The 14364-nt window shown below is 48.2% G+C and overlaps 1 protein-coding gene across 1 annotated transcript in view; it reads right to left on the bottom strand.

The window, feature by feature from the left end:
* The window catches only part of LOC142582713 (uncharacterized), a 25018-nt gene extending 15547 nt beyond the window's left edge, over positions 1-9471 (bottom strand). The window contains exons 1-4 of the mRNA XM_075692677.1: positions 9361-9471; positions 8130-8220; positions 7880-7959; positions 6124-6219 (exon numbers count right to left, since the gene is read on the bottom strand). Coding sequence (XP_075548792.1) covers positions 6124-6219; positions 7880-7959; positions 8130-8220; positions 9361-9372 — 279 coding nt within the window. The 5' untranslated portion in view covers positions 9373-9471. The remainder of the gene's footprint in view (positions 1-6123; positions 6220-7879; positions 7960-8129; positions 8221-9360) is intronic.
* Between the last annotated feature and the right edge of the window lie 4893 nt (positions 9472-14364).

Genomic DNA, 14364 nt, shown 5'->3' on the forward strand with positions numbered 1-14364 from the left:
ATAGAGATGGAACGCGCTCGTAATGGAAGTCAGGCACACGGTGCAGGAGAACGAGTATTGCTCAAAATGACTGACCTGATGCGGCCGTTTAAGCTTGGAGAGGACATTGGTTTGTTCCTGGTTAACTTTGAGCGAACGTGCGAGAAGCAGGGGTTCTCTCGGGAAACGTGGCCACAGCGCTTGCTCACTTTGTTACCCGGCTAGGCGGCCGACGTAGTCGCTCGCTTGAATAGAGAGGAGGCAGAGGATTTCGACGAAGTGAAATCGAGTCTGTTAAAGAAGTACAGGCTGTCAGCGGAGGCTTTCCGTCGGAAGTTTCGGGAAAATGAGAAAGGCAGAAGTGAGTCATACACAGAGTTTGCGTACAGGCTTATGTCAAACATGCAGGAGTGGCTCAAAGAAGAGAAAGCGTTTGGTGACCACGATAAAGTTCTGCACTGCTTCGGGCTGGAACAGTTTTATAGTCGGTTACCTGAGAGCGTGCGGTACTGGGTCTTGGATAGGCCAGACGTTTGTACGGTGGCTAAAGCCGCTGAGCTAGCCGAGGAGTTTGTGACGCGTCGGGCTCGCGGAGCTAAGGACGGTCAAAAGGGTGAATTTGGCTCGAAGTTTGAGAGGCCGAAGTTCACACCCATGAGAGCAAAGGGGAACACACGTAGTGCGGATGCGAGTGAAAGCAGTGCGACCGAACCTAAGGAGACGGCGGCAGCCGAAGCCGAACGCAGAAAGCGGTTCGAGATGAGGCAAGCGCGCGTGTGTTATACGTGCCAGAAGCCGGGTCACTTTTCGGCGCAGTGTCCGGAAACAAAACCAAAAGTTGTGTTTTTGTCATTATGCAGCACTGACGAGAACATGAAGCTTCTCGAGCCTTACATGCGAGACCTCCTCGTGAACGGGAAAGAGTGCCGAGTGCTTCGCGATTCCGCAGCTACAATGGATGTAGTTCACCCCTCTTACGTAGAACCCCATATGTTCACGGGCGAGTGCGCATGGATCAAGCAAGCCGTGGAAGCTCATAGCGTGTGTCTGCCAGTAGCAAAAGTGCTTATTGAAGGACCTTTCGGAGCACTTGAGACGGAGGCCGCAGTGTCATCTATGCTGCCCCCCCAGTACCCGTACCTATTTTCGAACAGGTCCGATCACCTCCTGCGCGAGACGGGGCTTTTGTTTGGTGAGGCTAGCGTTCAGGCCTTAACCAGATCGAAGGTTCGGGAGCTCGCTGCAAAGGCGGTAGTTGCGGGGCCGACGTTATCAAACAATGAAAAAGGGTCAGAGGCGCAGCAAGCCGATATTCAGAGCACGCCCGAACTGAATAAAATTGAGCCTGTAGCGTTGAAGGCGCCAGATACTGGAGAGGAAATGCCCGATAAGGGAAAGTTAGAAGAGCTATCTGCAGATTTGCTCATCGCGCCTACGTCAGACGGACTTGATAGGTTGCTAGAAGTCAGCCGGTCGGCTTTGATAGCCGAGTAAAAGAAGGATGGCAGCCTAGAAAACGTGCGCTGCAATGTCAAGGAAGGTATCGCCAAGAAAAATGCGCGTTTTGTGGAAAGAGGTGGAGTCCTGTACCGGAAGTATCTAGACCGCAGGAGAGTGGAGTTCGATCAGCTGATCGTGCCTCAGTGCTATCGTCAGGATCTGTTGCGCTTGTCGCACGGGGGTTCGTGGTCCGGACACCTAGGAGTTAAGAAAACTAAGGACCGTCTCTTGCAAGAGTACTATTGGCCAGGGTGTTTTCGGGACGCAGACCATTTCGTGAGGACATGTGACACCTGTCAGCGGGTGGGCAAACCAGGGGACAAATCAAGGGCGCCGTTGAGATTGGTACCTCTCATTACGGAGCCTTTTAGATGGCTCGTTATTGAGACAGTGGGACCTCTGCCGGTAACAGCCACGGGGTACAGACACATTTTGACTGTGATCTGCCCAGCGACAAAGTTCCCTGAAGCAGTGCCGCTTAAAGAACTCAGCTCAGTTGAGATAGTCAATGCACGACTGTCCATATTTGCGCGAGTTGGTTTTCCTGCGGAAATCCAATCAGATCAGGGCACAGTGTTTACTAGCGCTTTAACGACAACTTTTCTCGAAAGGTGTGGGGTAAAGCTGTTACACAGCTCAGTGTACCACCCACAGTCGAATTCCGTTGAGAAGCTCCACTCCGTCATGAAGCGCGTGTTGATAGCCTTGTGTTTTGAACATCAAACTGGCTGGGAGCTGTGTCTGCCTGGGGTGATGTTTGCATTACGGACCGCGCCGCATGCGGCTACGGGGTTTTCGCCAGCTGAGCTGGTGTACGGTCGCTCGCTGCGATCTCCGCTTCGCATGCTTCGAGAATCGTGGGAAGGCAGGGGCGACGACCCAGTCGTGGTGGAGTACGTGCTTAAGCTCCTCGAACGCTTAAGAAGGGCACAGGAGTTGTCAGGTGAAGCAATGGCAAAGGCCCAGCAGAGGGCCAAGGTTTATTATGATCGGACAGCCAGGGCCCGTCGTTTTGAGGTGGGCGATGAGGTCATGATATTGCGCACATCGCTAAACAACAAACTAGACGTGCAGTGAGAGGGGCCGGCACGAATTGTTCAGAAACTGTCGGACGTTAACTACGTGGTGAGTCTGCCAGGAAAGCGGAAAGCACAGCAAGTTTACCACTGTAATCTGCTCAAACCCTATAAACAACGGGAAGCAGTGGTGTGCATGATGGTAAACGTTCCTGAAGAGCTTCCGGTCGAGCTTCCGGGACTAGGCTCAGTGACGAACAGGGAAGACACCGGTCAAGTCATTAGTGACCTTATCAGTAAAGCACCGCTGTCGCCTGAGCAGAAAACCGAACTACACCAGCTCTTACAAGAGTTTCAAGGTCTGTTCTCTGAGAGGCCTGGTAGGACTTCTGTCCTTACTCATGACATAGAACTTACCTCCCCAGAGCCAGTACGATCCAAGGCGTATCGGGTGTCACCCCGCCAGAACGATATTATGGAGGCTGAGGTAAAGAAAATGCTACAGCTCGGTGTTATTGAGGCAGGTGAGACTGATTATACCTCCCCTTTGATTTTAGTTGAGGTACCGCGCAAGGAACCTCGTCCTTGCGTCGACTACCGCAGGCTTAATTCCATCACTAAGGATCAAATTTATCCGATCCCTAACATCGAGGAGCGCCTTGAGAAAGTTAGTAGCGCTCAGTTTATTTCCACCCTAGATCTTGTCAGGGGTTATTGGCAGGTTCCACTTACAGAAGAGGCTAGTAGGTATGCGGCGTTCATTTCACCAATGGAAACATTCCGTCCTAAAGTATTGAGTTTTGGTTTGAAGAACGCGCCATACTGTTTTTCAAGCCTCATGGATAAAGTATTGCGGGGACAGCAAGAATTCGCTTTACCGTATCTGGACGACGTAGCGATATTCTCCGCATCCTGGTCTGAGCATATGGCACACTTGCGGGCAGTATTAACCCGCCTGCGCGAAGCGGGCTTGACAGTCAAGGCTCCCAAGTGCCAGTTAGCACAGGCTGAGGTTGTCTACCTCGGTCACGTGATTGGTCAGGGTCGTCGCCGCCCCTCTGAAATAAAGGTGGCCGCTGTGCGAGACTTCCCGCAACCGCGCACGAAGACCGATATTCGGTCGTTCTTAGGTGTCGCCGGCTACTATCAGAGGTACATCCCCAGGTACTCTGATATCGCGGCTCCCCTGACGGATGCTCTAAGAAAAACAGAGCCCCAAACAGTCGTATGGGACGAGACAAAGGAAAGAGCTTTTAGCGCCCTAAAGAGCGCCCTAACAAGCCAGCCTGTGCTACGATCGCCAGACTACACAAAAGGGTTCGTAGTTCAGTGCGATGCTAGTGAGCGAGGCATGGGCGTTGTACTGTGCCAACGGGTAAATGGAGAAGTAGAACACCCCGTCCTGTATGCTAGTCGTAAGCTGACCAGTCGTGAGCAGGCGTACAGCGCCACCGAGAAAGAGTGTGCGTGTCTCGTGTGGGCCGTTCAGAAATTGTCATGCTATCTAGCCGGCTCAAGGTTTATCATTGAGACGGATCACTGCCCTCTCCAATGGCTGCAGACCATCTCTCCCAAAAATGGCCGCCTCCTGCGCTGGAGCCTCGCTTTGCAGCAATATTCCTTTGAGGTGCGTTACAAAAAGGGGAGTCTCAACGGTAACGCCGATGGCTTAAGTCGAAGCCCCTAACGTAGGAATCAGCCTCAAAATTGTTTGTTACTGATGTTTTTCTTCCTGAGGCAGGATTTTTAACATATTGCTTTTGTGTAGTGTTTCAAAGTGATGATGTTCTTTCTAGTGCAATTTTCCAATTTTTGGACGCGTTCTGAGTGCTGCTAGACTACTGTAAGGAACTAGGCAGTGGTATAGAAGGGGAAAGAGCCTGGCAGGGCTTAGTGAGGGTTGTGCCGTGCTTGCTGACTGAGCGGTTGAGTTTCAGCGTAGTTCTAACGCTTGCCGGGAACGAGAACAAAAATGTGAACTCTCCCGAAGTCACTTTGCAGTGTCCTGTGCGAACCTGAACGAGAGAACGAGGCCTTCTCTGTGCGCTGCGCTCAAGAAACGTCGAGGGACGCCCGACTTCGGTTATGAGCATCATCGAGCGACATCCCTCCGGACAGCGGATGCAGTCCCCTGACCATCGGGATCTCCTTCCCCCGGCGGGGCGGTCTGTTACGTTTCGCCTACGACGCGCGGTTTAGCCGGCGCGGCTGCAACGGACGCCGGGGCTTCGTTCAAAGCGGCAGACATTTTGGCCCGTTCGGCGCCGCCGCTACGCCTCCCCGCCAAGCGCGTCCAGGCCTGTTCTAATGCCACGTGTCTTCATGTGCGTGTGTGTGTGTATGTGCATGTTGGTGCCCACGCTTGTCGAAGCGCGGCAGCCGGGGAGAGGAGCTCCCCCAACTGTGAAGCGAGGGGTCTGACCGGCGCCGGCACGACGTATGCGCCACCTTCTCTTCCCATTGTGCCCGAGCGGCGCCGGTACGACGTATGCGCCACCTTCTCTTCCCATTGTACCCGAGCGGCACAGTCACGTGCTCGTCTATAGAGGGGTTCCTTCTTGCCCTCAACTGCGAGAGTATAAAAGCAGCTGCCCCCGGACGCCAAGTAGAGGCTCCGATTTCTTCTGTTGAGTAACGTGCTCTCCCGTCTCTCTACTTCGGTCGACCTGACCGCCAACTCTTTGCGATGTTAGAATAAACAAGTTGTTTTGTTGTTACCAGTCGACTCATGCTTTGCCGGGACCTTCGGATGCTTCCAGTTGTGCCCCAGGCCGCCAGGCCAACGCTACCCTTGGGGCTTGCGACCCAGGTGCAACAACGGGCGTCAGCGCTGAGGTTCCAACACTAGGAACAGTTCAATCAAAAAAGTAAACAAGTGCCCCTCCATACCTGCCTCCCTCCCCAAATACAAGTTAACATACAAATTTCAAGTGTTGCACCGATAAGAAATATAAACTTTGAACAACTATATCATGCATAATCGTATCCGTGGCATATTAAGGTAGACAAAAGCGACATTAGTAGATAATATTGGAGTAGCAGTTGCCGGGTTGAAGTTCCACAATATATTTCCTTCGCTTGTTTCGTAGTTCACTTCATTTATTCATTAATTTAATAAATCGATCAGTTTGTGAATCAAGAAGGCAATCTTCCATCATACATTTTCCTTCCGAACAAGCAAACATCGCGGTGAAGCCAAGAAAGAAAACTTACGCAACGGTCTTGAGAGATCCTCTTAACACTTCACCTATCGCTAATAAGGTGCAACATCACGGTGATGCCAACGATACTTGGTTGTACTATATTTTCGCATGATTCGCTTCTACTTCACTCTTGTCACCCTTCTTTTCGGGATAAAACTTCGAAAACGCGCAAGTCAGCGTACAATGTTCACTAGATCCCACCAGGCCTCTTCGACCTGTCGTCCCTGACTCCTCAGGACTGCCCGTGAGGCTGCGTACGCAACGTTTATTGGCCGAAAGCACTACCTCGGGCAGTCCGGGACTGTCGGGGACGGATAATCGAAGAGGCCCACTGCCATCCTGCCACGTAGCAAGCCAACACGCCTGCGGGCAGTGAGGATACAGCGTCTTATGCATTCGAGTATTACTGTTTCACATCCACTCACTTCTGCCTTGTCGAAGAAGTCCTTCCACGTTTCGTCGTTGCGATCCACCAGTTCCATCAGTGTCTGGCACACCTCACGCAGGCGATCTGCGTCGGCCTTAGGAACACATGAAGATTCGCGGTGAGGCTTCTCGTAAGCGCAATTGTCACCCAGTACTTGTTATCCCGCAGTATGCGAATTTGTTTAAAAAACAAACAACGTTTTTTGCACAAGATCAGACTACAGAATCCTCCTAGCGTGCCCCAAAACATATTTTGATCTCCAAAAGGCAACTTGAAAAAAGTTCCCCTTAGAACAGTTACACAGGGTGTGTTAGTCCCGAATGAAATCGTCTTCACATTTGTAGTAGAATCGCACACCTTGATGCACGCGTAATGAAATGGGCCACAATTATTAACGAGAAACTGCGAGATTTAAAACTGTGCGATTCAAATGCCACGGCGTGATGCCCATTTTCGCGAGGCTTCCCTATTAGATAATGTAATCCGTGAGCTATGATATACAGTAATACCGTATGATTGTATATGATCATTGGATATGGGAGTTATAGCGTATATGAATTTTATAATGTTCTCATCTCGAAATCCACCGATCGCGTTGGTTAGAAACGTTGCCAGGGATTATCTCTTCGCCTTCCATTCACAACTGGAGGTTCCAGGAGGTGAACTGCCTCACCTCCTGGAACCGTCACAAACGAGGATGTTCGTTTCGTTCGACGTTCCATCTACCACAATACAACGACGTGATTACATATCTGTCTTATTTACCTTGGAGAAAAAGATAAAACGTCTTTTTTGAGAAAAAGAACTAGCTCTCGCAATAAAAAGCTCGTCTCGAATCTAAATCCACCATCAGTTACAACAAATGTACCGCAACGTGCCCATCTTGGAACTGCGCTTCAATAATGCTCCTCAATAATCCTACTCAATAATGCTCCTCGGGAGCCTTTGCGACGCGGAGTTTCGCAAGAAGGAAGTATTTCCGCTCCGCTATCCGTTCCACAGATGCTGAGATTGCTTGGCTACGTACTCTAGCGCCAGAATTGCCGAGGTGCGTTAAGCGTAGCGACCACTTCGATCAAAGGAAGTGCTTACCCGTCATAAATAACGACGTAATCCCCATGGTCAGTGACAGGTCACGAATGCAGCGGGGCAAGTGCCCCTCAAAGGCACCATGCATAGATGTACCAGCGAACCTACCTCTTCCTAGTTTCCATCCATTGTATCCATGTCCCCGCTTACAACTTGCTCAGGGGCTTTCTTATGGCAACACTTCTCAACCTGACGTGGTAACTTCTTGTGTGCAGAAGTGCTACCCGTGCCTATACAACGGAATGGCATATTTGACTGTACGCACATGACCACCGCGTGCTCATAGTGGCTCAGAAACTGGAGCAGCTTGCTCTCCGTGCTGGTGCCCCCCCCCTCCCCATCTGCAAAAGAACTATTTCTTGAAGCGTGAAGGAACGAAGGGGATGCGCATCACACTTCTTTACTTCGGTGGGGGGAGGGGGGAGGGAGGGGGACAAGCCATTCCTGGAGTTCTGACTGGTCACCGTTGATAGCTATCATCTTCATCGTCATCGAGCCCAGACGTATTGCCGAGGTGACCTCTCGAACGGGAGGACGTTTTGGATTACAGGAGTAACATTCGGTCATGCTGCGCCATAACTGCTAAAATGGCGAGACGTTATTTCTTGGATAGAACGCAGCTCCCCGTATACTGCTATCAATTCACACCCGCGTGCTGCACTCACCTTAACTTCGTCACAGAAGCTCTTGGTTTTCGACTTCTGCTTCTCAGCCCTGTCCATCAGCGCCGAGCACACCCTCAGCGCTGTCGTTCCGAGAACACAAAGATAAGCTTAACTTGTTACATCTACTTAAAAACACTGCTAGGGTGACTTTTCTTAGCCACCGCAAGGTTGTTTCGGCACTAGGCTGTCGCAAACGATAAATCTGACTAATAACAGACAAATGACAGACGAATATCGCCCAAAGTAGTACCTTGTGCCCTCTCCCTGAGCATGCGACGTCTCTGCTTTCGCAGAGCTCTCTCCTGGAGATGGTAGGCGTTGAACCCGGGTATACGCCTTCGCTGGAAGTCAAGATAATTGCTCGGTGAACCGATGCCGTCTACGTGCCGGCCACATCTTGCTACGCTACGGTCTTATCTCATTGAAGCCGTGAAACGTAGTCCACAGTGAACAACAGCAAACATCATAAACTTCATTACTGATGCACTCGACAATTTGTTGCCGCTTGTATCTCAGCAGCCTGGCGAATGAAGGTGCCTGCGCAGGCGCGCGCCGAGTTCGAACAGCAAGGCGACCGACTTGCGGGTAAGCCCCAAATACCTGCGTGCTTGTATACACTGACTAAACGGACGTGATTAAACGCGCCTCAGTCTCTTGGCTTACGCTGTATCGCCAACGATAGCATCCACTGCTCTAAAGTTGAAGTGGTTTTCGTGAACACACAACGTTCCCATCATCTCCTGTGTACAGATGCGCTCAACTACATAAGCGGGCACATACTGCATGGACAACGAAGTCCACATTAAATTCACCGCACGCACCCTTTGGTCCATGTCATTGCATTATATGGTCATTACATTAGGTGGACGCATGGGCCGATTAATACGAGATGGAATTGACGTCGCGCTCAATTTTCCACGTGTGCTTCCGGCGGCCACCTATGCCCGATTTATATGCTTCTCCAGTGGCGCCGCGTGTCTGCAGGTTTATTCACTGGGTACCCAGAGAAGGATGCGCTTGGGCGGGGCAAAAAATCATCTCAAGACTATGTCCGGCCGCCAAATAATCCTCCTACACCTCTTCAGGATACCGACGCAGTAGCTACGTACGTGCACCAGCTAACGAGCGTGTTGTAAGCCATTTGTGGGCTCTAATAAGCTCCGCCTTATTGCATAAAACGACGCCCCTCATAACTCCGCTGACTGCGACATCTCGAACCTGACCCTAAGGCGTGAGAGGGCCCTAGCACCCGGGCCGGGCGCTTGAAAGCTGGGGTGTAACCTGAAACAGAGGAAGAGTTTGTCTAGAAGAATAACGACAAACTGTTCCTCTCTCTTTGGCGACGCCCTCTATCCTAAGTGCCAGCCTCGGGCACTAGGCGAAAAAAAAATTGAAAAAAACCCTTCACCGCAGTAGAGACCGACGCTGCTCGCCTTTGCTGACTATGGATAAGCCTTTGCGGAGAAGGCAAGCTGGCTTACCACTGGTGCCATGGTCAGAGGTCGAACAGCTGTTGAAATCAGGAGCCTTGAAGAGGACGTCCGTGCGGCGCGTTCAAGAACGTTCGAAACTATGCCGGCACGTAAGCGCCGAGGTCGTGCAACTGCGCGTGGTTGCTCGTGGTTGCGCGTTCCGGTTGTTCGTCCTCTTCCCTTTTCTCTCGCGAAGAGAAGCATCTGCACCATGCATTTGCACTTTGGGTTTGCTATGCCTAAGGAGCTTGCATACTCTGTTTCTCTTTTCTTATACGCCAACTCTCTAAGAAACTTCTATTTAAGTAACTTTTTAATCTACACAGGTTGGCCGAGCTATCATGGGTCAAGTAGAGAGCGAAGCCTTCTATGCGGCTGAAACCAACTGCGACTTCATTGGAGGAACCTGAATAAGCGTTCATTGTTTTTTGTGTGTGGTTATTAATTAATAGGGTCGTAGTGATTATTTAGCTAACTTTTGTTATTGCATATGTGAACACTAGGCTTCTCAGCACATTTGACCATGTCACGTTCGATCGTTCGCGAGACACGTCACCTCACTCTATACACAGCCAACTAAGACACCCCGTATAACTTTGTTCCTTTTGTCACCAGCTGGCATTGTTGAATTTCGTGACGAATAAGCCAGGAGGGCACAAGTGTTACCGGCGCATGATTGGTAGCAAGGATATTTGATAACGCTAACGCACCGGTAACGTTACGGCATCTTCTGGATCACCACCAACTTCAACTGGATTCAAAGATAACGAAAAAAAATTAAATAAATATAGGAATTAACTATTTGTAGGACGCAGGTGCTTTGGTTAAGAAGCGCGCGCGCCGACGCCTCCAAAAATCAAGCACTGCGCAAACCTAGCCAACCTCGAACATGCAATAGATTTACCGAATGATCTAAATATCCTGCAACAAATAGGACGTCGTATGGATATCCATTACATCCACATTGGGAACATATGCAGAGCCCTCAAAGTTAAGCTATCAATAATTTTAACAGAAAGGCTACAATAGCTACTCAAATGCTGCTGGCACATTTATACGCTTTGGCGGACGCAATTTTCGCGAACAAATTGAATCAGCAAGTACGCAATTTAAAAAAGAAAGGAAATAAGCTTTTTTATATATTTCGCGATTATGGCATGTTTTTACTAAAACCTTTAGGACGATTGTGTTTCAATCCAGCTCCATATAACGTGACGATTCTGAAGCGTTTGTGGTCAGAAATATCACTAACACTCAGTACGCGCTAACTTCGCATTCAGGGATGGGAGTTTCGAAACAAAGGCGGCGCGCGGGATCAAATCCTGGCCGCGGGATTTTTATTAAAGTGAAATGAAAAAACGCCCGTGTAACTAATCCGGAGTACTCCACGTGTGCCTCATAATCATGTCGTGGCTTGGGAATGTAACATCCCAGACTTTAATTTTAATACAAAGACTAGCCCCCGCTTCCTTTTTTTTTCTTTTTCCCGTGGAGCAGCCAGTCACGGGAGAAATAGGGAAGCCAGCCTTGTTTGTTTGTTTGTTTGTTTGTTTGTTTTCAGCCGAGGGTAGCAGCGCAGCTGCTGTCACCTCCGCCTGGCTACCATAGGAAGGCGTGCATTATGGAATCAGTTACGTCAAGTGCGAAGAGGGGTGTTAATCTCTGTGTCGAGACTCAAGTGTACTGTATAAACATATACGCCATAATCGCGAATATAATAAAAATTAAGTTATCTAAAAATTTTTATTAAATATGTAATTGCTGTTTCTACTTGTTCGCCAAAGCACATAAACCACCCTGTGCAAGCTGAAATTGCGTAGCTATCATAAAATAAAACTACTGATAGCTTAACTTTGAGGACCCTGTATGAGGAGAAATACGTCTATCAGACAAAGATGGTACCAAAGCTTTAGACGTATCAGTGAACGTCACTGAATCTTAGATCCATACATAAAACATTTGCAAACACTGTGCTTCACACGTTCTACATTATAGAAAGTGTTATATCGCCATGGAATGTTTATGAAGCCCGTGCTTTGGACGCGCGTCGTACGCGCCACACAGAACATCAGGAACGTCTATGTCTAATCTGTAGACTTTTCTCCAACACGCTTTTGACGTATGTGGACGACGCTGGCATGTATCGGTCTGCTAAGCCACGCGACATTCGTGCATTCGGCACGTTAGATTTCAAAACAGCTCTCTACAACGTTTTAAACCAAAACGTTGTTTGGTGCGCCCGTGCTCCTCGCTGGCTCTCTGGCTGCGCCATCGGGCCAACGCGGCACCAAAGTCTCGGGACGCGCGGTCGTTTTTATCCTCTTCGCTTAATGGCCTCCATGACCGCGGGCTCGCAGGTGGCCGTGCGCGTGGTATACGTATATACGTATACGACGACCACTACGACGACGACGGCACCCGCTGCAGTGCAAAGCCGTATTTACGACGAGAAAGGCGAGAAAACTCGTACGCCTGCAGCGAGGGCGAAGGCGGGGGCGCGCCGGGGGCCCGCTGCCGTCCTCTCGTTTAACTTTTATTGATTCCGACGGGTGAGTGCGGGCTAACGAGGCGGAGAAATATACACACGCAGAGATCGCGGGGTACGGCTGGAAAAAAGAAAAAAAAAGAGGGGCCACAGGGGAGGAATACCACCTCAGCCGCCGCCACCGTTAAAAATTTTCGAGCGACCCATTCCCGCTTCCTGCTGTAAATAACGAAGTCCCGTGCTCATCACTGGGCGCGTTTCCATCTTCTATTTTTCGCAATTTTTTTTTCGCTAGAGGGAGCTAGAATCCTTGGCAACGAGATATGCCTGTAGAAACTTATCATCGTATGTTATTTCGGGCTAGTTGGCAATTCATACTGAATTTGTCGCAGCACGGGCGCGCATATAGATAGATAGATAGATAGATAGATAGATAGATAGATAGATAGATAGATAGATAGATAGATAGATAGATAGATAGATAGATAGATAGATAGATAGATAGATAGATAGATAGATAGATAGATAGATAGATAGATAGATAGATAGATAGATAGATAGATAGATAGATAGATAGATAGATAGATAGATAGATAGATAGATAGATAGATAGATAGATAGATAGATAGATAGATAGATAGATAGATAGATAGATAGATAGATAGATAGATAGATAGATAGATAGATAGATAGATAGATAGATAGATAGATAGATAGATAGATAGATAGATAGATAGATAGATAGATAGATAGATAGATAGATAGATAGATAGATAGATAGATAGATAGATAGATAGATAGATAGATAGATAGATAGATAGATAGATAGATAGATAGATAGATAGATAGATAGATAGATAGATAGATAGATAGATAGATAGATAGATAGATAGATAGATAGATAGATCTTATTTACTGGAAGAATCTGAGGTACTGGCTGAGGTGCATGAAGGTGACGCAACGGGAGCATTTGGTAATGGTAAACATGCTGGGAAGTTTAGTGAGCTTGTCATGATTGCAAAGGTTAGGCGCCCGGCGTATCGTTTGTGCGACTTCCTTCTCACAGTGCTAACCTTCGCCATTTGCCGCAAATTGACATCTTTCAAGTGCTTTGACGTGACCAGCAAATTCATCTAGTCGGCTTTGAAAGATGGCAGCATTTGAATCGCTGAACAGGATTACTCAAAGAGGCGGAGACTAATTTCACAAGAAATCAAAATTCGCGTTCGAATAATCAACAAATTTGCACCAATTGGTGTTTTTACTTATTTACTTTGCTATAGAAATTGCAACGTACGACGTATAGCCGGCGAGCTCGTGAGGTGTACGGATCCTCTAGGAACTAATTCTCAGGAAGACGCCTGCTTCGAGGAGTTCGTTTCCAAAGTGTGCGACGAAATAGATTGGCGTTCCAGTTACTTTTGTGCTTCAATGCATAAAACAGGGTTTCGTTAAAAAAAAGCGTAGAAGTGCATTTTACCGCAAGTTTTACAGCGCATATATCTAAACTGGTGGCATCCTCGGAATTCGTTTCAAATCTGTATGTCTTCTAAACTCACCAGCTACAATTTGTGAATTCCAATATGTGCCGTAAATTAGCAAAAAAAAAAAATAATTTGTCGATTACGCATTTCGATTTATAGGGCAAGTATTGTCCACCTATTTGAGTAATTGAGTTCAAGTATTGGAATTGTGCTACAAGCCATTGGTGAGTCTTCTAAAATTCAAATAGAATTTAAAAAAAGTAAGAACTAACAGCCATATAGGCTGCTGCCTATAAGGCTGTTAGTTGTTGGCTGTATTGTTGGCTGTATTGTTGCCACCGGAAATCTTTCTCAACTAAATTTCTAAATCATATCTAATACAAGTACAGGGATACATAAAGTCTGCGTAGAGTCCCTCCTGGAAAGAAAAATAAATAAAGACTGATGCAAGGGGACGTCCGGTCAATGAGGAGCTCATAAATTATAAACAACGGCTCTCGGCACCATGACATGTAATGATACAACGATGCAATTATGCAGCTTGCTATAGTGCTATCTGCTCTCAGTATACAATAGCTGTAACGTTTTTATTCTTAATAAACCAAATCACACCAAAATTAGTGAACGTCGATATAAAAATATTTCTCCGTCCCCGTCCCCAAGGGAAAGCTTGCTCCTAACCGCACGAAAAAGCCTGTTTATCACGCAGAAATTAACTTCTGACGCGCTGTTTTCATAGCAGTGGGCATTAAGTAGAGAAACGTACTGGCACCTGTGCATGGTTAAGTTGCCTCCACGAGAATTCCGTAAGCACACAATCACTGATTCCGTTATCCACGCGCACAGTGCGCATTTGTAGGTTCCGCGCTCAAAGCTGCCTCCTCCCGTTTGGTTCGCTGGTATTCGCAAAACGAATGACAAGTGAAAAGTGAAATGAAAAGTGAGTGACGTCTCGCAGCACTTCCATGCTGCTGAAGCCCACAAGCACACTGAGGAACACTATTTCCGTGATTTTTTTGTTTGGTCTTGTTTTTTTCTTGTCTC

This window comes from Dermacentor variabilis, chromosome 5 (genome assembly GCF_050947875.1).
Source record: "Dermacentor variabilis isolate Ectoservices chromosome 5, ASM5094787v1, whole genome shotgun sequence".
Lineage (NCBI taxonomy): Eukaryota > Metazoa > Arthropoda > Arachnida > Ixodida > Ixodidae > Dermacentor > Dermacentor variabilis.